The sequence below is a fragment of the Halyomorpha halys genome, unplaced genomic scaffold, assembly GCF_000696795.3.
Source record: "Halyomorpha halys isolate HHAL.00 unplaced genomic scaffold, Hhal_1.1 Scaffold272.1, whole genome shotgun sequence".
Classification (NCBI taxonomy): domain Eukaryota; kingdom Metazoa; phylum Arthropoda; class Insecta; order Hemiptera; family Pentatomidae; genus Halyomorpha; species Halyomorpha halys.
The window spans coordinates 571,932-599,088 of NW_027108767.1; the positions used below are offsets into that span (position 1 = coordinate 571,932).

The 27,157-nt window shown below is 32.0% G+C and overlaps 1 protein-coding gene across 1 annotated transcript in view; it reads left to right on the forward strand.

Annotated features, from left to right (window-relative positions):
- The window catches only part of LOC106680638 (zwei Ig domain protein zig-8), a gene marked incomplete at its 5' end in the record, with an annotated part of 485,449 nt that overhangs the window by 430,446 nt on the left and 27,846 nt on the right, over nt 1-27,157 (forward strand). Inside the window, 1 exon segment of the mRNA XM_067047092.1 lies at nt 16,915-17,092. Within this exon segment, the coding sequence (XP_066903193.1) occupies nt 16,915-17,092 (178 nt within the window).

Genomic DNA, 27,157 nt, shown 5'->3' on the forward strand with positions numbered 1-27,157 from the left:
AATGTTTATATATTTTTAAAAATTTATTTTCACACCTTGACCGTCTATCATATCACATTAACTTTTCTTCTCACCTTAAAACTTAATTAAAAAGTTTAATTTTTTTTCTCTCTCTCTACAACACACCAAGGATTTTGGATTGTAAGGATTGGATACCAAAGGAATTTAATCTTGTATTGTAGCCCGTAAGTCCATATATAAATTTTAAAAATAATTTTACTCTTGTAACCGTTTATATAAATACTTTTATGATTAACGTGAATTACTTTTTCTTTAGACTAAAGATAAGTTTTGAGAACGGATTATATAAAATAATAATAAAAAAAAATCCTTAGAATTTATTTCTTATAAATAAATAATGATTTTAGGAAATTTTCTTCAGTCTTTACTACTAAATATTTTCGTATATTTATAAAATAATTTTGGCTTTATATGTTTCATTTAGCTCTCTTTATGGTTATTATATTGTTTTTTGTTTTTTTACCTTATGTGAATTAGAAGCTAGAGCTGCGATTATTATATATTTTGTTTATATAATCAACTAATTTAATTTTCTACTTTTCTAAAAATTTATTTATTGACATTAACATAGAAATACATCTAAAAAATTCGATGTTAAATTATAATGGTATGATACAGGCTTGTTGAGAAACTACTCTTTGTTTGCACTCAAATAATATTTCTGCATTAGATGGTCTCGAGGCCATCTTCTTTTCAGGTGTCTTGGGTGATTTTCAGAAAAAGAAGTGGAAACAAAGTTGGAAACTAGTGAGTATGGATGGTTAGGGAGTTTATAATGGATGGATTGATGTCTGGTTCGGGCTAGATCGGTTGCATAATATATATAAGACCTTAATGATCCATATATTATATATTATTATTGATCATTTTATTTGTGTCAACAAATTGGTCAGAGCCCCAAACCTCAACTCGGTAAGTCCAGATAGGCCTTATTATAGTCATGTAGACCGGTTTTTGTAACGCATTGGAAGTTAAGACCGTTTGTCTAGTAAATGGTGTAATAGTCGAAATTGACGTGCAGTTTACTGTCTTTTCAGTCTTGTGTGAGGATTCCAGGTTAGTCGTTTGTCTACATCAAAGTAAGGAGCATTGAGGATTTTACGAGGGATTTTGGATTGTATTGATCGGATACAAAACGAATTGAAAGGGTTACTGGAGCTCATAAGCTCAACTCCATAAGTCTGGAAAGGCCTTATTATAGTCATATAAATGAGTTTTTTAACTTAATTTTTTTAATGAGTTGAAAGTTCAATTTTTTTTTTAATTTCTATCAAAATCACTCATTTAAGAGTAAAATAAATGTTTGAGTTTTAGTTTAGGTATTTCCTCATGTTTTGTTCTCCTGTAGTCCCGCATGGAGGATTCGAACCTATATTATTCATTAGTAATAAAGCCGACGTATAGAGGCCGCCCTCTGTTGAATATGAAATATTACCACCATTAGCGATTACTGTAATACCTCGACCTCCTTTGAGAATAAATCATCCCTGAACTGAGAAGGAACGATATGAACGGCGGATGTAGAACGCCATTACAGGAGAGAGGTATTAGATAAGAGAACCAGCCGGCAACTAAATGACACAGCAAAACATTAATCAGCAACTCCGTCGTCTTACCTCTTTGGCCTCTCAGCTCTGTACTTAGTACCTCTGTGCCTTCAGTCTATTGAGGCTTAGTACTTAGGACCGCTAGGCTTTCACTCTATTGAGGCTTAGTATTTTGTACCTATTGTTCCGATAATAACCACTATTTTTTTTTTTCGGAGTAGGATATAAAAATAATAATAAGAATGTTGGTTGGAGAAGCGGTCATCAAGAACACAGATAAGTAATTAAAAGTACTTATTTAGTAATTCCAACGTTTCATAAAGAATTACATCCCTTAATCAGGGCTAAGAAGAAAAAAATAAGATAACAACCAAAATTAATAAAAGGAATTACAGAATTATTAGAAAATAACTAACATTATAGATATTTAAAAAGTGAAGAAAAACATGTTTAGTCAAATAGTACAAGAGCCCAAGAAGAGAAAATTGACCCTATTACAGTCATGTAGATCAGTCTTTTGTAATGTATTGCAAGTTTAGACCGTTTGTCTAGTAAGTGCTGTAATAGTCGAAATCGACGTCCAGTTTCCTGTATTTTCAGTCTTGTGTGAGGTTTCCAGGTTAATCGTTTGTCCAAATGTAGTCCAAGGTTGCGGATCTGTTCGACAGGGGTAAGAGAAGTTAATTTAAATATAAATTAACTTTATTTTACTTGTACTACGAGAATAGCAAATATCAATGTAAACATTGCAAATCATAATACAATTCTTATAAAGCATGATTTTGCGTACATGTATGTTAGAGCTTTATGATTTTGACTATAGCGTCATGTGAACATAGTATCCCATAGCGCCCCGTAAAGTATCATCTCAATGTAATGATGGTGAACAAAACTCAGTTATTTCACCCTAATTGTTAACTACTTTAATCAGAATTATGTATAATTACTAGTCTAAATTGATGAGTGTGCCAAGTATAGGTAGGGGGAATAAACAATGACGACTGTTTCAAAACCTTAATAAACTAATTTTTCATTCAGAGCTGTACATTTTTAAACTATCAACGACACTAGAAAACCTAAGAGAACATAATTTATTTATTTAAGTGTTTCAACCACTATGGCCAGTTACACTGGATTTATCAATTAGATTACAATTGACATGATCACAAAGTTACGATTACGAAGTCAGAAAGTTACAAATTTACAATTACAATTACATATCAACAATTTCAATTTACATTTTATAAAGTAACAATTAGAATTGAGTAAATTACTATTTTAAATTATGGGTCCACTTATACTTGCTGGAATTAGAGTTAGACTATTTGTGAGCATAGATATTAATTATTTTTAAAAAGTAAAAATGTTTTGTTATTTTTGTGGGATCTTCTCTCAACATCTCCTGTAAATCTGAAGAGAACCGGTGTGATTCGTGAGCAATATATTCAGTAAGAATGTGCCTGACTGTGAGATCGTTTCAGCAGTAGCGACACATCGGTGCATTTTCTTTTTTCATGAGATGACAGTGGGTTAGTCGAGTATGGCCTGTACGAAGACGGGTTAATACAACATCTTTTCTCTGTACCAGATTAAAGTTTCTGGTTGGAGGTTTCACTGTCTGTTGGACCATTCTTAACTTGTCTCTGGTGATGAACCATTCGTCTTGCCACCAAATTTCTTTGATCCAAGAAATAACATCTTTCCATGTTGATGATATTACGACTGGACCCTAATCGGTGTTGGTAATAATATTAATCGGTGTATTGCAGAGACAGAAAAAAATTTTTTAATTAAGTTTTAAGGTGAGAAGAAAAGTTAATGTGATATGATAGACGGTCAAGGTGGGAAAATAATTTTTTAAAAATATATAATAAGCTTTCACAGAAAAATGTATTTAATATTTAGACTTTCTTAGAGAACATAATTTTAAGCAGAGTAAATTTTCTAAAATATGAGCCCTAATATAGATATTTACGTTCAATAGTTCCGGAGATATAGCTTTTTGAAAAGCATCGTTTCATAAAAAAATGTACTGAAAAATCAGTAGTTAGTGAATTTATTTTGAAAAATCTATATCTCAAAAATCATATTATGTACAGATGTCTGCAAAAACTCAAATTAAAGCTAGTTAAACGTATTATAAAGTAGTATATTCGCTGGAGGAGTTGTTTTTATGATAATTACTGAAATAAATTGATTTATAGTGGTTCGAACAAAATTTATATTCATATGCAAATATCATAACAAATATCATAACCACCCCTACGAAAATACCATTCATAAATTGCTTTATAATTAGTGAAATTACTTTTATTTTTAGTGCTGGCAGAGCGTATGTACGTCTTATGGTCCCTGAGATACATTTTTTATAAAATCACAAATGTTATCCGAACAGCTAGAAATTAACGTTTTGTGAATTTATTTTGAGAAATGTAAAAACTACTGCATAGTATACTAAACTACCTTTAATTTGAGTGCTTATAGGCATCTGTACGTCGAATGGTTTTTGAGATATAGATTTATTAAAATAAATTCACATACTTCTGATTTTTCAAAATGAGAAATAAAATATATGTAATTAATGAAATAAGTAGATAAAACACTAGAATGAAAGAAATATAATATTATGTTATATAAGACAAGAGGAGTAATTAGTAAATATGACAATGGAAAAAGAAAGAAAAAAATAAGAAATAAGACGTAAACGCCAACTATTAACTTAGCATTTAAAATAAATGTGTACGACTAAATAAAGGTAATTACTAAAGCAGATGAGACTATATGGCATTTTTTTTTATTTGATGATTTGCACATTTCATTCAAAATAACCAATAATCATTGAGATACAAAGTTGGTCGATGTATAGGTTTTATGATACAAAGCCACTAAAGTTATAATAGTGAGATGCAATATATTGGTGCATGCTATTGTTAGAAGCAATCTACTCGTGAGGTTCTGCTGAATTGGAGGAGGTATAAGATGCGGTCACGCAAAGCCCATCGTTTGAGACTTACACTTACCAAACACACTTTCACCCTACCCATATATATATATCATATGTTATATGTTATTTTTAATTAATAACTAGTTTTCTCAAGAAGAACTCTCGTATAAGATCTCTATTCCTTTCTCCCTCTTATACATTAGAAGTTGAAAATCTGTTTATTGGCACAAATAATATAATATTATCAGGTTGCTGATCGAAAATAAAAAAAAAGTTTTCAAATATTCATTTATATCCGACGTTTCGACTACAGTCTAGGTCTTCAGCAGGGCTGTTGTGATGAAGATATGAACAATGGAACAAGAATGCTTTGAAAATGACAGTTGTTGACTGTCAACTATCATTCTATTATATAATTAATGTTTTATTATTTTACAATATATTTATTCAAAATTTCTGTAATTCCGAAGCTGGGTAAAAGGTCTCGAAACGTTGAAAAATAAATATGAAATGAAAAAGAAATAAATAAAAAACACTAGTTTCACGAGTGAACTTTATTTAATTGATAAATATTACAATCTGTCACACTATTGTGGGCAATAGGTAATAGTGATGAACGATCACATTCATACTAAAATAAAATAAAATAAGAATGATAATAAATAAATAAATGAAAGAAAAAAAAGGTACATAAAATCACTCTTAATATATATATATATATACAAATAGGATAATAAAGAAAATGAACATAATCAAACTATATGTATGGAAAAAAAAATACACAACTAGTCACAATCAACCTGAGGATCCCTAACCCCACCCTATCCCCCACGTGTGAGGTGTAATGTAGAGTTCATAAGATTCCAGCGCATCCCTCTCGCCGCATCACTGGTAATGAGTCAGTGGAGGCTGAGCAAGTGCGCTAAAGCCGTAAGCACTCAACTTGAGTGGAGAATCTGACCACTGCCATAACTCCAATTGTCCATTTTTATTTTACAATAAGTCTCTTGCCCACTGCCGTTTCAACCTTCTAGGTGGGCTGTAGGGATAGGTGAAACTAGATAAGCTTTGAACCAAAGGAGTAGGACGGTTGGAAAGGTTTATATGGAATTTTGAGAATTTGGTTGGTATGAGGTCTAGGACAAAAGGGATATGAAGGTCATGGTGTAGTGTTCTGTTGTAAACGTAATAGGGTGCATTAAGTTTCGCTAGTATTACAATCATAAAAAGGTACACTTCAATTAATCAATAAAAGTAATAATAAATATGGTAAAACAAACATAAAAAAAATTTCATTGTAATATTACAACGGTATCAATATATAGTTCTAGCTGACGCGTCTGATTTAGGAATGTAGATAGATTAATTGGAAGTTTAATATACATTTATTTACAAATTGGATTAATTATTGAATCAATTGCTAATTATACCTATTTAGGCTAGAGTGTTAAATAACATCGTATAATAAAAATATATTGAAATAACTTCAACACGACTGAACCAAACTACAGGGAACTTAGCAGTGGTATGGAGTTCTATAAACTGCACTAAATGGCATAAACTGGATCTAATTAAACAAATATCCTGAAACTAAAATTTCGCCCTTAATTTTTGTTAATTGCATAAAATTCTGAGGAGTTATGAATGATTAGTTAACAATGGTCAAAAGTATTAAACAAAAATTGTTGATTATTTTTACTGAAATCCTGATTATGCTTATTTTAATTAATTTTTAGTGAATACAAAATCATTTAATAGAATGATGAGGAAAATCGATTAGTACATAATAATCATGAAAAAATGTATAATTTTTAAGCTACGCAGCAAAAATACTTAATTTTGTTATTAAATTTTTTTTACCGAAAAAATAAGACCTGTCTATAATCTTCCCAGAAAAATCCTGAACATTTAGCAAAAATCTGAATAAGGTACGGTGCAATTAGGTATGGCTGCACATAAAGTACGAACAACAAATATTGATATTTATACATTAGATGAATATCATTGGTGATCCCCTTTCTATTTAACAATTAGATCCAAAACAACTAATGGAAAGCATTATCTTACTGCTTCGTTTCAATTGAAAGTTTGTAAATGTTCAACTTTAGGCAAAGTTTATGCCAATAAGGAAAAAGAGAAGGATAAATTGGTACTCATTTGATTTATGAGTAGCCTTTTTTGGTTAATTTACCTAATATTCCTTCTTGCCGGCTTTTAACCATCGAGTGCTTTACAAAGCCTTGCACTTATAAAGACCCTACTTAGTTCAAGCCCCGGCGGAATAAAGTTCTTTTGGAGTACTTTCAATCAATTAGGCATTGGCAGGCCGATTCCTCTCGGGAAGTAGCAGCCCAACTTAGGAAGAGCTTCTTACTCAAAGACAACAAATGCTCTTCATTTTATATCATTTACTTTCTTAATTGATTGATTGATCATTCCTGCTTTCTTCAATATTGACTGACGAAAAGACTGGCTCGCAAAGTCATACAGGAATAAAGTAAATGAATCAATTTGTTTTAATGAATCAATTTATTTTTTTAGCGGGTCACTGAAGAGGATCTAGGAGGGTGAATTCCGGAGAGCGAATTTGTTAATAGGGTGAATTGAATAATTGAGCAGAAATGAGAGGGAAAAATGGGAGTGAGTGAAACATTTGTATTGGTTGTACAGACCGAAATGGATTGTAAAAGGAAACTGTAGTGGTGAAAAAAATTGTTTATTATATCCTATTGTTGTATATCTTTTTTATGATTATACCATGAATGTGTAATGTGAATATGTCCGATTACGGATTGATAAGTATGCTGTGTGAGATAGCAACCTAATGTATTTACGCAGCATAGATGAATGAATAAAGTATTTCTCTTTTCTCTCTATTTATTGCTATTTACAACTGTACATTATAATACATTTAGTAAATTTGATCTAAATTAAATTGGAGTGTTACACGGGTGTAGAGAAACTACCCATTGGTAGCACTCTAATGACATTTTACATTAGCTGGTCTCGTGGCCATCTTCTTTCCAGGCGCCTCGGAGGATTGTCAGGAATGGAAGAGGATGGAAGATTAGAAACTAGGGAGGGGGTTTGAGTGGTTAGAGAGTTTATAATGGAAGGAGTGATATCTGGTTCGGGCTAGATCGGTTACATAGAGAACGTTAAGGTCTTTATGTATGATTTTATTTGTGACAAAGTAAGGAACATTGAGGATTTTACGAAGGATTGAATACGAGAGGAATCCGAAGGTTTAGTGGAGCCCCAAAGCTCAACTCCATATGTCCAGAAATGAATCAATAAAAAAATCTAGTCCGGTGAGAACATAACAGAACTTTGACTTATCATTCTACTTACGTCCTAAAATTTTGTGTAGATTAGTGAACTCGTTTTGACGGTAACACTATTTTGAAAAAAATAAAATAAAGGGTATGAAAGGTGAAGAATATTATTTTAATATAAGAATATGATTTCTTTTTGCTATAAGAATTCGTTTTTAGGGTTTTCCGAGATATAATAAATACATTTTTTTCCTGCCAAGAATATAGTTTAACAGAACATAATGCAATTGTAATGCAGTCATAAAAGGTCGGGTTGTCTTGGATTGTCGTTATAAATGAAATTATTTATTAATTTTTTTTGCTTAAATAAAATTGTTGTAAACAAAAATAATGATACAAATACTATTTTGTTTTTTGTTATTTCACTCATTTCCTCATTTAATTATATTTTTCACTCAAATGTTGTATTTAATTTGTTTTAATAAAGAATCTAATATTCTGACATATATATATTTGCACAGCCTTAACCATGCTCCAATAATTATAACTGTAATAAAAATTTATTTTATTTTACATTTATTTATTTTTTTAAATTTTATTTTGACACCGACCGATTAAAAAATATAAACAAATGAAAAGGACAGTTGAGAAGTTTTATTAAGTGAGGAATCAATTTAGCCATTTTTAGAATTATAATATTAGAGCGTATTATGCATCCAAGTTAATTTTTTATTGGAAATTTTGATTAGTAATATATATTTGACATAGAGAAATTTGAATGTTTAAATGAACTGGATAAGTTCCTGGCGAAGATGTTTAGTGAATGCATGATAAAAAAAACTCCTGAATCTGTTTAAATAAAATTGTAGAAATCTTAGAAATAGTTTATTTGATTTTTTTGTGTGCGCCTGCTTTCCTGCGTGCACATAACAAACAATTTTGGAAGATTCAAATATTACATATACATAAAAAAATTATATTTTTCACTTTCTTGAGACTGGTTATTATTGTTTAATAAATAAATTTTATCCCATTTAAGTCTCAAAACAATTTATTTTTCTTTATAAGTTCGACGTTTCGGCCAATTCGGCCATCCTCAAGGACAATCTTAAATACAAATTGGAATCAGATCATTTAAAAAAAAAAACTTTATGCAGGCATTCTGCACAGGTCAATAATTTCTGTACAAAATTACCCTATTTTGTCAATTCTTCACAATAAATCAAAACTTTTAATCACCGTCAATTTACACTATAAGTGTATTAATTTAGTATGAAGAATTGATAAAACAGGATAAAATTTGGACTGAAATTATCGACCTCGTACATAATTCTTTTTTTAATTTATGTGGTTCTAAATTTGTATTTAACATTGTCCTCAATACGAATTTGAGCTTTGGGGCTCCACTAAATCTTCAAATTCCTCTCGCATTCAATCCTTCGTAAAATCTTCAATACTTCTTATTTTGTCACAAATAAAATCATCCATAAAGACCTTAATGTTCCATATGTAACCGATCAAGCCCGAACCACGTATCATTCCTTCCATTATAAACTCCCTAACCATCTAAACCTTCTAGTTTCTAACCATGCTTCATCTTCTATTCCTGGCAATCTTCCGAGAATTCTTAAAAGAAGACGCTTAAGTCTCGAGACCTTCTAGTGTATAAATATCATTAGAGTGCTACCAATACCTTTGTCACTTCAATTTTATATTAGATCAAATTTACTTAATGTTTTTTTATGTAAATACAGTTGTAAATTGCAATAAATAAATACAAAAAGAAAAAAAAAGATTGTCCTCGAGGATGGCCGAATTGGCCGAAACGTTAGATTATAAAGAAAAATAAATTGTTTTGAGAATTGAAAAAAAAAATTATAGTAAAAAAACAATTGAAGTTTCACTTTCAATAGATTCATTAAACTAACACTTTTTTTTTTCATTGCAGCCATGGGTAACATGTTTTCGAAAACGGCAAGGGTCTGGTTCGGTCCGACTGAAAAGAATTAATTACGAGATAATTACTAATTCTTTTCATATGGAAATAGGGGCGAGGAGGCCAATAGTGGACTGAGTGCAAATGAGTTCTTTGTCTGGATTACAAAAGGAGAGCTAGAGAATCTCAGTATAGAACCACCTTATCAGGACAGAACTTGCTTACAACCTGAATAACATTCAACAAGGAGAAAGGGGAAAAAAGGGGTGTGTTACGGGGATCTTTTTTTATATATAGCTATTTGTTGTTCAGGAAATCAATACCTCCCCCTTACTATCTATTCATATTTAGTCAAGTTGAACTAAAATTGCCACGTTATAAAATATTGTCATAATAATAAAACAGAGAGAAAAACTCACAAAAAAAAATTTGCTGCCTCAACTTCATTGGATTGGACTGCCTTATACATAGCATGCCTATGACTAGTGAAGTACTTTTATTTATAATCCTATTAATAGAAAGAGTCACAGCATTTTTTTTTTTAATTGACTCATAAAAATGTCTGCATTATGTATTAAAATTAGACATGATATATTTTTTACTTTTTATTAGAACTATAAATAGGTTTGGAATATAATGAAATTTAATTTACTAATTTGTATCATTATTAGATGTTTTTCTATACTATTTAACAAATATTGTACGTATATTATATAATATATATTTTTAAGTGTGGGAGCAGATAGCTCATTGGTAGGGCACTGTGCTACAAACTCCAACGACTCAGTTTCAAACCCGGCTGCTGCAGATAATTATTTTCTGTTTCGCTGTAGCCGTGAGTAAGCCCTGTGTGTTCGAGAGCCCTCCAGCCTTATACCCGTAATTGTGTGAAAATCTGAGTGGTTCGATAAATTAATGTTACTTTATTATTTTTGTATATATTTTTAAATTTATTCTATTATTATTAACTTGGCTCCACAACTCGATGTCAAGTCTTGGCCTCCTGCGACAGCCTCCACCAATAATTACGATCTTGTGCTGCCGCCATCCAGTTCGTCACTCCCATCATGGTCCTGGCATCACCACTCCATCGAAGGCGTGGTCTCCCTCTGCGTCTTGTATTGCCTCGGTCACTATCTTCCTTGACAGATCACTCTCAGCCTTCCGAGCAACATCCCCTGCCCACCTCAATCTACTGAACCTCACAAACTGGTCAACGTCTAGTTCCTTATATAATACTTTGAGCTCTTGGTTTGTTCGACGTCTCCACATCTGGCCAACCTTGACAGCTCTAAATATTTTACAGAGAATCTTCCTCTCCAAGACCATTAAGTAGTGCTCACCAGCCTTGGAGATAGTCCACGTTTCCGAGCCATACAGAAGAATTGGTCGAATAATTGTTTTATACAGATAGATTTTGGTGTCCTTAGACAAGGCACGGCTCCTAAAATAGGGACTGAGGCTATAATAACAGCGGTTGGCACATAGGACTCTTCGTTTAATTTTGGAATCCACAAAATTGTCTTGGGTTATGAACGATCCAAGATATACAAACTCCGGGACTTTTCCGAAATTATATTCTCCGATCCTGATTTCTTCACCGGGCCTGGGGATTTCCACTGTGACCATGTATTTGGTCTTTTCTGCATTCACTCCAAGCCCCATTTTTCTTGCTGTTTCAGCCAATTTCATAAATCCATCAGAGACAGCTTGGAAAGAGCGTTCGGTAATGTCAATGCAATGCAAGAAGCTGTCTTGTTCTGGTGAATATTGTTCCGCCCATTTGAATTCCAGATTCTCTAATGGCCTATTCAAGAGCTAAATCAAAGAGGAGGCACTGCATCCCCCTGCCTTAGTCCTCTTCCTAAGACAAATTCTATTTATTCTATATTAATTTTAACATTATTTGTTGATTTTTTTTTTATTTATATTTGTTACTTAAGTATCTTTCATATATTTTCTCATATCTCTACCACTATTTTATCCATTATCCTGTTTACGCCACGTTGGGTTGAAACCAAAGTATGAAAGGGAAAAAGAAGGGAAGGAAAAAAAAATGAGAGAAGGGGGAAAGGATGGAAAAGGAGGGAAAAAAATCATGAAAAAGAGAAAAAAAAGGGGGGTGGAATGAGAAAAAAAAAAAAAGGTCATGTTCTAGCGTTATATATTACTAATGTTTATAATTATTATTGTATATGCTTATTTATCGTAAGATTAAAAATATTTTCTGATTAGAATAAAATAAGTATGCTGTGTGACTGGCAGTCCAATGAAGTTGGGCAGCACAACTTTGTATTTTAATCAAGTTTTTCCATTTCCTTTTTTTTTTTAATTGTTTTTATATAATTTTTTTTTAATCGATTACTAATAAATTTGAGTATAATTTTTTGTTGTTATGCCAGGCCAAGAAAAAAATAAGGTATCCAGTAAAAAACAATGCAATATGGAATAATAAAATAATATATTAAAACAGAATATAAAATGGCAGAACAAAAGATGAAGCTGGGAGCAGATTAAGCCAGCTCATACAAATTCATGAAGAGCGAGCGGAGGAGAAGAGTCGTAAACGTATAAAATTCAGATAGCTTTTCAGCTAACTGCTCTAGTTACTGGCGCTATAGCGGCTCTTACATTTATTCGATACAAAAGGATTAACTCCCAGGGCACATTGCTATGCGCCGCATCCCTCCTCGATTCGTTATAGTACCAATTAATATCGATATGGAACGGTTTTTTCCCTCGCGGTTGTTTTAAATATTGTTTTGTCCTTTTCAAAGCAACTGCAGCGTAAAAACTACGAATTTTTTTTTAATCATTTATTTATTGTTATTTACAACTGTATAACATATAAAACAAGAAAATTTGCTGTAGGTGACATAGTGACATGATACAAACATGTGGAGAATCTACCCATTGATAGAACTCCAATAACATAACAACAAGCACCTTCTTTTCAGACGCCTATGAGGATTATTAAGTAATGAAGGAGAAGCCAGGTTAGAAACGAATTGGTTTGGGTGGTTAGGAAGTTTATCATGGAAGGAATGGTATCTGGCTTTGGCAAACTCGGGAAAATCGGCAACATATGGGACATTGAGGTCATGATGGATGACTTGATTTGTGACAAAGTAAGGAGCATTAAGGATTTTACGAAGGATTTTGGACTGTAAGGATTGGATTCGGGAGCAATTTGATGATCTTGTGAAGTCCAAAAGCTCAACTCCATTTGCCCAGATAGGCCTTATAATGTATGTAGATCAGTCTTTTTGTAAAGGATTGGAAATTTAGACCGTTTGTTTCGTAAAAGTTGTAATATTCGAAATCGACGAGCAGTTTCCTGTCTTTTCAGTCTTGTATGAGGATTCCATGTCAGTCGTTTGTCGAGATGTAGGACTAAGTATTCGACAGGAATAAGTGTAGTATTATTAAAGAATACTGTAGGGCAAGAGGTCATTGGTTTTCGACGAAGGGTAAATGTGATTTGGTGGGATATATTGGAATTAATTTTAATCCTCCAATTTTGGCACCATTCTTCAAGGTTGGTGATGTTGGATTGGAGGGTTTGGGATACAATGTAAGGGTCATTGTTCACTGACAATAGACGTGTATCATCGGCATACTTGGTGAGAATAGTGTTAGGATGGGTTGGGATGTCAGCTGTGAAAACTGTATAAAGGATAGGACCAAAGATACTAACCTGAGGTACACCAGCAGACTGACGGAATAGGGATGAATAAGCGCCATTGTAATTTACTTGAAATAATCTGTCGGGGAGATAAGAACGGATAATGAGGATATATGTAGGGGGTAGGAATTTACGGATCTTGTATAGCAGTCCTGGGTACCAGACTCGGTCAAAAGCCTGTTCTACATTAAGAAAGACTCTCGAGCAGTACATTTCGCGCTCCAATGATGACGAGACAGCATCAACCACACTATGGCATTGTTGAATAGTGGAGTCGGATGTTCGGAATCCAAACTGGTGATCTGGGATTATGTAGTTGGAATCAAGGATGGGATATAGGCGTTTCAAGATGAGTTTCTCAAGGATTTTTCCCATCATAGGTAACAGAGAGATAGGACGGTAGAAGGATGAAAATACGAAATAAAAAGGATAATTAAATAACGATTACTCCAAACTCATCAATTTTTTTATTAATTAGTTTTATTTTTATAAATTAAAAAAAAAATTAAGAAGGCTGAGGAGAGCGGCACTGAGATTCAGGAGATCGTAGTACAAGAGCCCAAGAGGAGAAAAAGACAGTTATTTCACCCCAATTTTTGATTAGAAGACGTTAGAGAACATCATTTAAAGTAGTGTAAATTTGCTAAAATATGTGCCATAATAGAGATTTTTAAGATCAATAGATCTTGAGTTATAGCTTTTTAAAAAGTAACTATTCATCATCATAATCAATGATTCATCATCCTCTTGAACCGCATTAAGCAGTGTGAGAAGGAAGTTTTCAGAGGCCTCTCCAGCTCTGCCGGTCTTCTGCAAGGAGCCTTCTGTCATTTCATTGAAGTCCACTTCTCTGGAAGTTGATTTTTACCTCATCTTCTCATTTCCTTCTAGGCCGTCTTCTTCCTCTCTTGCCCTCTACTTTGGCTCGGCAGGCATCGTAAGCTATCCTCCTTGAAAATGTCCCAGCCATCTCAGTCGATTCACTTCTATCACATCGTTGGCCGGCTTAATATTGAGGTTCCACCTGATGGTGGTGTTGCGTATTCTGTCTCTTCTTGTATTCCCCTAAACCTTTCGAAGGAATCTCATTTCTGACGCTTGTACCCTTCATTGATGCTTCTTCCTCAGCGTCCTTGATTCTGTAGAATTCGTAAAAATGGAAAGAAATTTCGATATGAAAACGGCCACTTTTGTTATCTTTTCCACCTCTCGCCTGCGCGGAATGTTCTCTGGAATTGATTAATAATAAATGTCTCTTCCAGGTAGCCTACGAGTGCTTAGTCAATAGTTCCAGATTCAACATTGTTCAACATGTTACTAGAGTCAATAACCCCCAGGTCATATGATAAGCATTTTAAGCAATAATTCAATTATCGTCCGATGTTTGGCAAACTAACTAAAGTTCAAATCATCGAATTTCAGTAGAGCAAAAATCATATTAACCGATTCAGTATAAATCTTCTATTATTGTCATTTATTTGAACCTTACAATACAAGAGCCAGGGGTAAAAAAAATTCGGTTATTTCGCACCAATTGTTGATTACTTTAGTGAAAAATAGTCAAAATTGTTGAGTCTGCCAAGTATTGGTAGGGAGAATAAAACATGGCGGCTATTTCAAAAAGTTAAAAAAAAAATTATTTTCTATTCAGAGATCTATATCTTTAAAACTACCAATAACATTTGAAAACGAAAGCAAAGATCATTTAAAGTTGAGTAAATTTGCTAAAACATAAGCCTTCATTTTGTCCGTACAGCTAAAAAATCAACATTTTGTGAACTTATTTTGTCGTATATCATAAAAACTACTACTACGAAGATACACTACATAAACATATATAAAGTGGCACTTCTAAGCCATCGAAAAAGTTGTAATAACATCCTTGGAATATATCTTTCTTAAATATTTAATTTTAATTTCACACATATCGATTCCGACTTATCATTACTTTTGTTGGGTTCCATACAGTACAAGTAAGGGAGGAGAAGAAAAGAAAAATACTGATGTATTATAGATTAATGTCAATGCCAATAAGACACCAGTAAAAATAAAACCAAATTTAATAATATTAAAAATGTTCCTTATGTAACCGGTCTATCCCGTACCCGATATTATTCCTTCCATAATAAACTCCCTAACCACCCAAACCCACTAGTTTCTAACCTTGCTTCCTCTTCCATTTCTGGCAATCCTCTGAGGCGCCTGAAAAAAAGATGGCCTCGTGACCTTATATTGTAAACTGGTTTTAGAGTTCTACTACTGGGTAGTTTCTCTACATGCTGTATCATATCATTATGTCATTATGATCAAATTTACGTGTTGTATTTCTTAGACAGTTGTAAATATCAATAAATAAAAAAAAAAAAATATTAAAAGTTCTATGAAGTTAGACAATGTTTTTTTTGTCACTTTTGATTCTCTTATTAACTCAAATAAATAAGGGAGGTCAAATATCTATCTGAATATTGTTTGCTAATATTTACTGATTATAAACTATCAATATTCGATAATACCAGCACTTTTGATGATATACTTTTTGCCCTTAAATACTCAGCAGAATCCATAGACAAAATAATAAAATTTATGAAAGAAACTCAACTTTATACTAAAATATAATCCACCAAAATCGACCAGTGTAAAAAGGAAATAGTCTACATTCAACTATCAAATGTCAAAGAAGAGAAGATAAAAAAAGTAAAAATGGTGTAATAACCTAGATGTTGATCGCCCTGAATAAAAATCTAATCTAATCTAATCGGTTCCGACTATTGCAACATTTACTAGACAAACGGTCTAAATTGCCAATCTATTACAAAAGACTGATCTACATGATTATTATAAGACTTATCTGAACATACGAAGTTGAGATGTGGAGCTCCACTAAACCATCAAATTCCTCCCGAATCCAATCCTTACAGTCCAAAATCCTTCGTAAAATCCTTAATGCTCCTTACTTGGTCACAAATCGAGTCGTCCATCAGGACCTCAATATCCCATATGTTGCCGATTTGGCCAGAACCAGATACTATCCCTTCCATGATTAACTTCCCAATCACCCAAATCCATTTGTTTCTTCTCCTTCCTTAAATGTGGGAGAATAAGGGAGGTAACGATACTAAGAGTTGACGATTACTTCGAGGAAATGATTACGGGATTTTCGGAGATGGTTTTTCGAGTTATTTGGGAAATGTTGCCTATTCCATGTTAAGAGCTGATCAAAGTTGACTCCTAGGTTTTTTGAAAGTGGATAGGTATGTTGTTGATGTATAATAATGGATAATAAGGAAGGGAATGAAGGAATTATTTGGATTCAGGATGACTCCAAAAAATATACTTCCCTTATAAAATCGAATTAAAATTGTTCACGATTGCAACACTTCCAATACAAATTTTAGGTACAGATATTTGAAAAATTAAAAGAGATTTTACAAAGCCTAAAATATATTTTTTTTCTACGATTTAGTTATGCCCGCCATTTAACTAAAACCTAATTTTGCCTTGTACAGTTCCAGAGCTGGAAATCGCGGACGAGAGAGGCCTGCCGATCAGGAACAAGTTCTACAACAGCGGGAGCACAATCGAACTCAAATGCATGGTCAGCAAGATTCCACAGCCGCTTCACTTTATCATGTGGCGCGTAGGTGACAAAGTCCTCAACTTCGACACCATGAGGGGAGGGATCAGGTGAGTATCGATATTCTATGCATAGTTATTATTATATAATTAAATATTACAGAGTTGCATAGTGAAAAAATGTGACACCAAATTTTTGACGAAGAGGAGGCCATGTATAATAATTCAAATGTAAATATTTTTTAATTAGCCGTAGTGTTTAATTTAATTAAATTTATTTTATTGGTATTGTTTTCATTAGAATTTGCTTATTTGGAAAGAAAGATATAGTTATATTTGAATTATAATTAAGCATATAATATCTTTATTTTAAATCGTTTTTTTCTAATTAGTGGTCACTATAGTATCTATCCAGTCTGCGTTCAGTATGTTTTAGTTTGGACATTTTGAGTGCTAATCGACATTACAAATTTTAGACGAAAATGGCGTCATGTATAATAATTTTTTAATTGGCCGTAGTGTTTAATTTAATTAAATTTACTTTATTGGTATTGTTTCCATTATAATTTCCTTATTTGGAAAGAAAGATATGTATTTATATTTGCGTTATAATTAAGTGTAAAAGAAACAGTTGCTAATGGTTGTTAAACCGTCGCCTAGCAACAGGCCGACCATCTTTATTTTAAATCGTTTTTTTCTAATTAGTGGTCACTATAGTATCCATCCAGTCTGCGTTCAGTATGTTTTAGTTTGGACATTTTGAGTGTTAATCGATATTACAATCCTGGACCAGACTTTTTCTGCGTTTTTGTCAACCAAAGAAGGTTTGGGTAGTTGGGAAGTTTTTCATGGAAGGATTGATATCTGATTCTGGCTGCCAAATCGGCAATTTATGGAACATTGAGGTCCTGATGGCCAGAGAAGCCTTCTTATATTTATATAGAATTAAAATTAACTAATTTTAAATATAAAAAATGAAATTATGTTTATTTTTAAAACTGAAAATTTCAATTTCTTTAATTATCGACTTTTTCTCTGTGGAGACAATCATTTAATTGAACTTTTATTTTGGTTTTGAGTTTTATTTTAATCTCCTTAAATATTTATTGGCTGAACCACTTTATGAGAGTGCGGAAAGGATATCAACTCAAATATTTTATTAAAAAATTATTAATGGTGTACTATTTATGCGGTCTGCAAAGAAAAACATAAATATAAAAAAATATTTATTTATGTCAACGTTTCGACCGGAGTTTCGGGTCTTCATCAGGGAGTCAAGCGGGGAATGTTGGCTACAACTCACGTATTACTAAAACTCAAGTTTTAGCCAACATTCCCCGCTTGACTCCCTGACGAAGACCTGAAACTCAGGTCGAAACGTCGTCATAAATAAATGTTTTTTTGTTTATTTATGTTTTTGTTTACTGATCCCCCCCCCCCGATCATCTTCTCCGATCAGTAATCTACGGTCAACTATCTACATCTTATTATAAATAAAATTAATAAAATCTCTGTGTGTTTATGAACAGAACGCAAAATTAAATGAACATGATTAAAGTATATACATAAAGAAATAAGGTTAATATAAAATAATTAAAATTTTGAACGAATATAAAAATAAAATAAATGTACTAATTAGATTTACACTAAAAGGTGCAATATTCACTTTCTCGAACTGAGGACACCCGAGCCTACTCCATTTCCCTCATGAAGGTTATCGAGATCTTAGAGCAGCCCTCTCACCACGCCACTGGTAATGAGCCAGTGGAGGCTGAGTAAGTGCGCTAAAACGACAAACACTCTACATAAGCGGAGGATCTGGCCATTGCCAGAACTCTGATTGTCGAGTTTATTTTACAAGAAGTCTCTTGCCATTGTCATTTCAATCTTCGAGGTAGAGTGTGAGGATGAGTGAAACAAAGTAAGGATTGCACCAAAAGATTAGGATGACTATAAATGTTTATCTGAAATTTTAAGGCTTTGGTCTGTATGAGGTCAAGGACAGAAAGGATATGAAGACCATGGTGTTGTGTTCTGTTGGAAACGTAATAATGGTGCAATGACTATGGTTCTAAGGATTTCGGATTGAAAGGATTGGATAGTTTGATGGTTGGATGTTTAGCTGTTCCCCAGAAGTAAACATTTTTTTAAAATATTTATTTGTTTCTATTTACAACTATACATTATAATACATTTAGTAAATCTGATCTAAGTTAAATTGGAGTGATAGAGGCGTGTAGAGAAACTACCCATTGGTAGCACTCTAATGACATTTTACATTACGAAAAATGAAATTTAAAGCTTTTGTCTAATTAGCAGTGATGCCAATGGGAGTATTTTAACCAGATTTTCGGGTATCTTTTATCTGTGCGGATAATTGGGGAAAAGGTATTTCGGATTAAATGGATTTATGTTATATGTAGAACACTACTGCAGTGTCCCACTAGTTCTTTTTTTAAAGTTAATCCTTAGATACATTTTCTATTGCTAAAAAGTTATTGTTTTCCCTTAGATTTTGAATTTCAAAACATGTGGCACTTTTTGAGGCTCATGACACTTTGTTTTGTGGGACCAGAACAGGTTTATTTCTTTGGCCTGGAATGTCTTTAATTTTAGACCTTAAGTGGATTGGTTTTTTAGGCCCTGGTTGATTTAATTTTGGGGGTAGGGTTGGATTATTTTTGGGGCCCGAGGCTGATACAGTTTTAAGTGCTTAAGCAAATTTATTTTTGAGGTCCGTGTTGGATTTGTTTTTGCAGCCCGAAGCGGATTACATTTGGCGACCAGAGCTGATTAATTTTTTAAAAGTTTCGGGGCAAATATATAAGAATAATGTTTTCTCGCCTATCGTTGTTATATTGGGTTAGGTTGATATATTGCAGGCATGGTGAACCTATGACCCGTTAGACATTGACCCACGCAAGCTTTTTAACTGACACACTTGATTTTTATAAATTATTTTTTTATATGAAAAACAAATTTAAAATTGTTAATACATTTAAAAGTTTAGAAAATTCATTTTACTTTATTTTATATATACGGAAAACTGAATTTGAAAGAATGGAGTTAACCGAATTTATGTGGCTAGGTATAGATAACTTAGAAATGGAATTTCGAAGCAGCGTAGTATGGAAAACAAAATTTGAAGACTTGATTTCTGAAGTAGAAGGAAACTGTGTGAAAATAGTGGAGATAATATTTATACCACGATAAAAATTGAAAATATTATATTGAACATGTGGGATCATTCTCCAAGTAATTTTATATCAATCGAAAATCTAGCTAATGCTCTTTTAACGATGCTTGGGTCCACATATTCCTGTAAAAATTGTTTTCTTCTATGAACTTTGTAAAATATTCTTATAGAAATAGACTCAAAAGGGAATTAACTGCCTAAATGCGCCAAACTAATGAATACTAAATGTGAACCTGATATTAAAAAAATATCTGAGAATAAACTGCACCAGATTTCTCATTAAATACTTTATGCTTATACTTTCTTATATATTTATATGTATACATATATGAATATATTAATAAATAATAATTCATAATACATAAAGTATGTTATTTTCTTTACCCCTTGTTCACTCAAACAATTATTGACCCACGTCTCAAAAAAGTTCGGCATCGCTGATATATTGTGACAGTTAATAGTCATGGCGTATTCATAGGATATTAAAACTTTAATTTATACCTAGTTACATTTTAAATTTTTATTAAATATCATCTGAAAACGAAAACTACACAGAGCATAATACTTATGTGGAACTGTATCCTCAACATATGTATCACAGATACTGTAAATAAAATAATATTTATTTCTATTTATCCGAAAAAATTATTTCAATTTATTTTACTTCAACATGTAAATTAAAAAAAATTATAACGTTACTTGAAAGTTATAAAAATAAAAATTGCTGCGTTAGAAGCATTACTGAGTCAAGCCATCACATCTATTACTTTGATCCATAAAGTAATTGAGTTTTCCCAGAGTAACAGTTCCCTGAAACTTTTTAATTCGGGAAAAAAAAACTCCCGTTTAGCTGAGGTGAGTTATACGGTGTAAACAAGAGGGCCATAGCAATCTCTCAACTTATTCATTTAGTTCTTCATCAGCGGAATTAATTGCATAGCCTCTTTTTACTAAGTCCTAACAGTTCTTAAAAAAAAAAAAAAAAAAAAAAAAGACCTCTTATATCTATTAGGATTCTACTAAATATTCTCTTGGAATATATATAAAATTTAAGGAAGCAGGGTGTCTCAGTGACCACTGTCTTACTAATTTCAAGGACCTGAGTTCGAATCCAGCTGTCACAAAGAATAATTTAATCTGTAACTGTAGCTGCGTGTCAACCCTGTGGGTTCGGGAGCCCGTGGATCTCATAAGGTGATTATTCTTTATTGAGGGAAAACTGGCAGTCGAGCGTGAGTCTTAACAAATCACCTCCTTGCGCTACCGTTGGTCTAGTCCCCTGACCCTTAGCCGTACAGATTTATTTAATATATAGATATTTAATTTATTTGTTTTTAAATTTATTCGCCTTTTCTAATTTATTTATTTTTTACTTATTTATTAGTTTTTTTTGTTAACTTCACTACTTATATTGATATTTTATTTTAATTTAATATTTTATTTTTTTTATGTTTTCATAGATTGGCAACTTCATCATCTTATTATTGTTATATTTTTGTATTTTCGGATGCTGATAATCTAAACATATAATTTTATATGTTATACATATAACTGCAGGCTATAAATTTATACAAAACCTGTATACTAAATTGAATATTAATTATTTATATGATCTCTGGAGCAGAGAAATATGAGCTATGGGGGATTGAAATTGGATAAAGATACTGCAAAGGGAAAACAAATAAGGAAAAATCGAAAAAGAAATAGTACGAAAGCCAAGTGGAGAAAAAAATTCAATCGTTTCACCCCAATTTAGATTACTTTAATGTAAACTATCTATAATAGTCAAAAATGATGAGTCTGCCAAGTATAGGTAGGGGGAATAAAAAATGGCGGCTGTTTCAAAACCTTAAAAAACACTAATTTTTCATTCGGAGCTCATTATCTTAAAAACTACCGATAACACTAGAAAATCTAAGAGAACATTATTTAAAGAAGAATAAATTTGCTGAATTATTGGCCCTGAAAGAGCTATTTATGTCCAATATTTCTCGAGATATAGCTTTTTAAAAAGCAAAATTTCTTAAAAATCTACTGAAAGATTAGTAGTTAGTTAATATATTTTGAGAAATCTGTATCTCAGGAACTACGTGACGTAGAGATGTCTATTAGCACTCAAATTAAAGCTAGTTTAATGGACTATAAAGAAGTTTATCACCTTTATCTTCGTAGAAATAGTATTATTGGTAAATTTGGCAAATAAAAATTTGTCCGAACAACTTTATCAAATCACCTCCTTGCACTACAGTTGGTCTAGTAAAAGTAATTCCTTACAAAGTACTGCACTCCTGACTCTTCATGGGTTATTACATTTCATGAAATACGAGTACGTACCGAAAAGTTAGTAGTTAGTGAATTCATTGTGGTAAATCTTTATTTCAAGAACCATAAGACGTACAGATATCTATTAGCACTCAAATTAAAGCTAGCTGAATGCGCTATATAGTATTTTCTAACGTTTATCTTCGTAAGAGTAGTTATTTTTATCATATTAAAATAGTTTTCAACAAATTCTGTTTCAAGAATAACTGACTTTTTTTTCTCCTTTTGAGCTCTTGTACTAAAAGGTAGAAAATAAAGTTTAAAAATGAATAAAAAAAATTATTGTAATGCAACATAAATTAGAAAAAAAACAGTATGAACATTTTACTGTGTTTTAAATATTGTATCTTTAGTAATTCGTTGTTTTTTGAGCTCCGTTCAGTTCCCATTGTGGGGACACCTGGATTGGTTCCAAAACCTAGAGGACATGTGTCACACGGGACTGAACAAATTCGTCTAAAAACCACTAATAATAATACCTGCCTTAATCTAGCGATCACGATTTTACGTTCGATTTTGTTTTTCCAAAATTCTTTCGAGGCGTCTGAAAAAAAGATGGCCCCGAGACCTTATATTGTAAAAATATTTTATAGAGTGCTACCAATGGGTAGTCTCTTTACATGCCTGTATCATAATATTATGATCTTACTTCAAATTTATTTGTTGTATTTTATCTTCAATTCAAAATATCAATAATTTTTTTTTAATAATTTATTTATTGTTATTTACAACTGTATAAAAATATATACAAGTAAATTTGATGTAGGTGGCATAGTGACATGATACAAACATTTAGAGAATCTACCCATTGATAGAACTCCAATAACATTTCTAGAGAAGATCTCCAGGCCATCTTCTTTTCAGACGCCTAGAAGGGTTATTAGGTAATGAAGGAGAAGCCAAGTTAGAAACAAGTGGATTTAGGTGGTTGGGAAGTTTATCATGAAAGGAATGGTAAATAAATTTTTAAAAAATTTAAGAATTCTTTGAATGTTGTCATTTCAACATAACCCAAGCGGAATATTTAAGATTTATTAAACCCAGTCCAAAAGGTTGGAGACTCGACCCGTGTTGATGAGTGGAAGAAGAAAGAGAAGCTATCGTCTGAGTCATTAATCTAAGTCAGCTGAAGGACAAAGGTAATGCCGTCCTTAGCGCCCTCTATTATCCCAAATCTGAATTGAACGGTAATTCCTGCGTAGTTCCTACTGCTCAATATCTCATCAAGTGCTTAGAAAACTGCTAGCTCTGTAATTTCACTAGTCTTTGGCGATTTAAATGTAGGATTTTAATCAGTGTCATGGCATGCAATCAGAACCAGGGGAAAGAGGCTTTGCTAGATTATAAATTGCATTTTACTGATCCTCAAAGCCTGGATTTACAGGGCCGGTTGCACCATCGCAGTTTAAACTACGATTATTGAATCTCGGGAAAAATCATTAATTGCACCGGGAAAGTTAACCTTATGTCTGGCCGTAAATTTTACCGGTCAATATTATTCGGTTAAACTGAGATTTAGAGCAAATCTAAGTTTAAGAAGGTAACCGTACAAGGAACCTTCCATAGTTCCGATTGTATCTCTTATCTAGCAAAGGTATATTGTTTTACTCCGTCTAATTCCAAATTCCATAAAATGAATTTTATCGATATACACGATTTGACTAACAACGAAGACTTCAAAAAATTAGTTGCTCTGGAAATAATGAAAAAGTAATCCGTATTAAGCCAATTCATTTTATTTATGGCTGTTGAACAATTTTAAATTTGATTGGACCCAAAATTTCTTTATTACATTAGCCACATAGTACAAGACCCAGGAAGAAAAAAAAAGCAGTTACTTCACCCCAATTTTTGATTACTTTAATGAAAAATATGTATAATTACTACTCAAAATTGACGGGTCTGCCAAGTATAGGTAGGGGGGATAAAAAATGGCGACTGTTTCAATTCCTTAAAAAAACATCATTTTTTCATTCGGAGCTCTATATTTTAAAAACTATCAACAACAATAGAAAATCTAAGAAGACATTATTTAAAGAAGAGTAAATTTGCTGAAATGCCAGCCATAATAGAGCAATTTACGTTCAATAGTTCTCGAGATATAGCTTATTAAAAAGCAACATTTTTGAAAGATTAGTGGTTAGTTAATTTATTTTGAAAAATCTATATCTCAGGAACTAAGTGACCTATAGATGTCTATTAGCACTCAAATTAAAGCTAGTTTAATGGACTATAATGTAGTCTATGACCTTTACCTTCGTAGGAAAAGTAGTTTTGATGATATTTGATAAAACAAATTGATTTATACTTGTTCGGACAATAAGTTTGATTTATGATTTATTTTTTTATTTATTTAACTTTATTTCAGAAATCATAATACATACAGATGTCTATCAGCACTCAAATTAAAGCTAGCTAAATTTACTATAAAATAGTTTATAACGTTTATCTTTGTAGGAGTAGTAGTTTTTATGATATTCGACAAAATAAATTCACAAAGTGTTAATTTTTAGTTGTTCATATAAAATATTGGATTTTTAAAAAAATATATCTCTGAGTCTAGAGATAAAACGCACATGTGTCTGCCAACACTCAAAATAAAGAAACTTTAACTTACTATAAAGTAGTTACTTATCTTCGTAAGCGTAATAGGTTTTATGATATTCGCATACAAATACAAATATGTCAAAGGAAAATTTGTCCGAACAACTATAAATCAATTTATTTTACCAAATATCATAAAAAATACTACTCCTACGAAGATAAGCAATATAAACTACTTTATATCCCATTGAACTAGCTTTAATTTGAGTCCTAATAGACATCTGTACGCCAAATGGTTTTTGGGATATATATTTTCCAAAACAAATTCACTAACTAATGATCTTTTAAAATATTTTTAAGAAATTTTGCTTTTTAAAAAGCTATATATCGAGAACTACTGAACGTAAAGAACTCTATTAGGGTTTATATTTTAGGAAATTTACTCTACTTCAAATGATGTTCTCTTAGATTTTCTATTGATGTTGGTAATTTTAAATATATAGAGCTCAGAATGAAAAATTAATTACTTTTAACGTTTTGAAACATCCGCCATTTTTTATTCCTCCTACTTATACTTGGCAGACTCATCAATTTTGACTAGTAATTATACATACTTTTCATTAAATTAGTCAAAAATTGGGGTGAAATAACTGCCTTTTTTCTCCTCTTGGGCCAGAAACAGGTCGCTAAGTTGCTGAAGTTTTACCAAACTCTTGGGCTCATCTAAGTTATAAAAATTTTAGTTTTACCGGAGGTTGGTGCAGCCAGCTCACTGATTGTTCTTTCGAGAGAGTGATAAACTATACTTAATTACTTAGTTCTAAGATAGATCAGTCAAATTATGGCTGAAACAGGGGGATACGTTATAAAAGGTGAAAAAGTAGTTGTTTTTCTTAAGAATGGGAGAGAATTGATATTCACATATGAATATAAACAAACAAATATTCTCCAAACTACTAAAAATTAATTTATTTTAGCAAATATCATAAAAACTATTACTCTTTCAAAGATAAATGTGATAAACTACTTTATAGTACATTAAATTAGCTTACTTTCAGTGCTAATAGACATCTGTACGTCTTATGGTTCTTGAGAGATAGATTTCTCAAAATAAATTCACTAACATCTGATGTTTCAGTGCATTTTTTGAAAAGTTGCTTTTTAAAAAAGTTATATTTTGGAAACTATGGAACAACAGATCAGTTTGGGCTCACTTTTTAGGAAATTTACTCTACTTTAAATGTTGTTCTGTTAGGGTTTCTAGTGTTTTGTTGGTAGTTTAAAAGATATAGAGCTCCGAATGAATTTTTTTTTACCGTTTTGAATCATCCGCCATTTCTTATTTTCCCTACTTATACTTGGCAGACATCAATTTTGACTAATTATACATATTTTTGATTAAAGTAATAATAAATTGGGGTAATTTAACTATTTTTTTTATTCCTCTTGGGCTCATGTACTTTTTGAACCGTTCCAATATGACTTGCAATTAATTCTACCAAACCCCGTACTAAGGTATATACACTAAGGTTACCCTGGACCAGCTGATACACTAGATATAATAGAACACTGTGTCCTAGCCCATTGTTCCTTAGCATGGGACTAACAATAGCCAAGCAGATTGCCCCGTATAATACTCCACCTTACTCAACGCTGTGCCATAATGTTCTCTGTAATAATGATAATAAAACACATCTACGGCAGGAAATATCTTGTCTATACACTCTCATGAATTCCATTGTCTCTTTGTGTTCAAAGTTCAATAGAAAAATTATTTCGGAAAATCGTTAATTAACTATGTGTGTAATAATAGCTCAAATAGTAATTAAACTATTTAATGTGAGCCATCGTTTTCTCCCACGTTACCGGGCTAAAAAGGATACAAATAACTAAAATAATGTAACAAAGTAAAATAACAGATAACATGGAATAAAAATTACACTAAGATGTGGTTGAATATGATTTAATTAAAAAGTTATATTAAAATGAAGAAAGTAAATTAAAGAAGATAAAAATAAGATATACAGTGAAAAGTATAAATAAAAATAATTTAAAAAAAAAGTAAAATCCCTACCCCATTCCCTCATTCCTTCCACTCCAACTGACGCTATCCA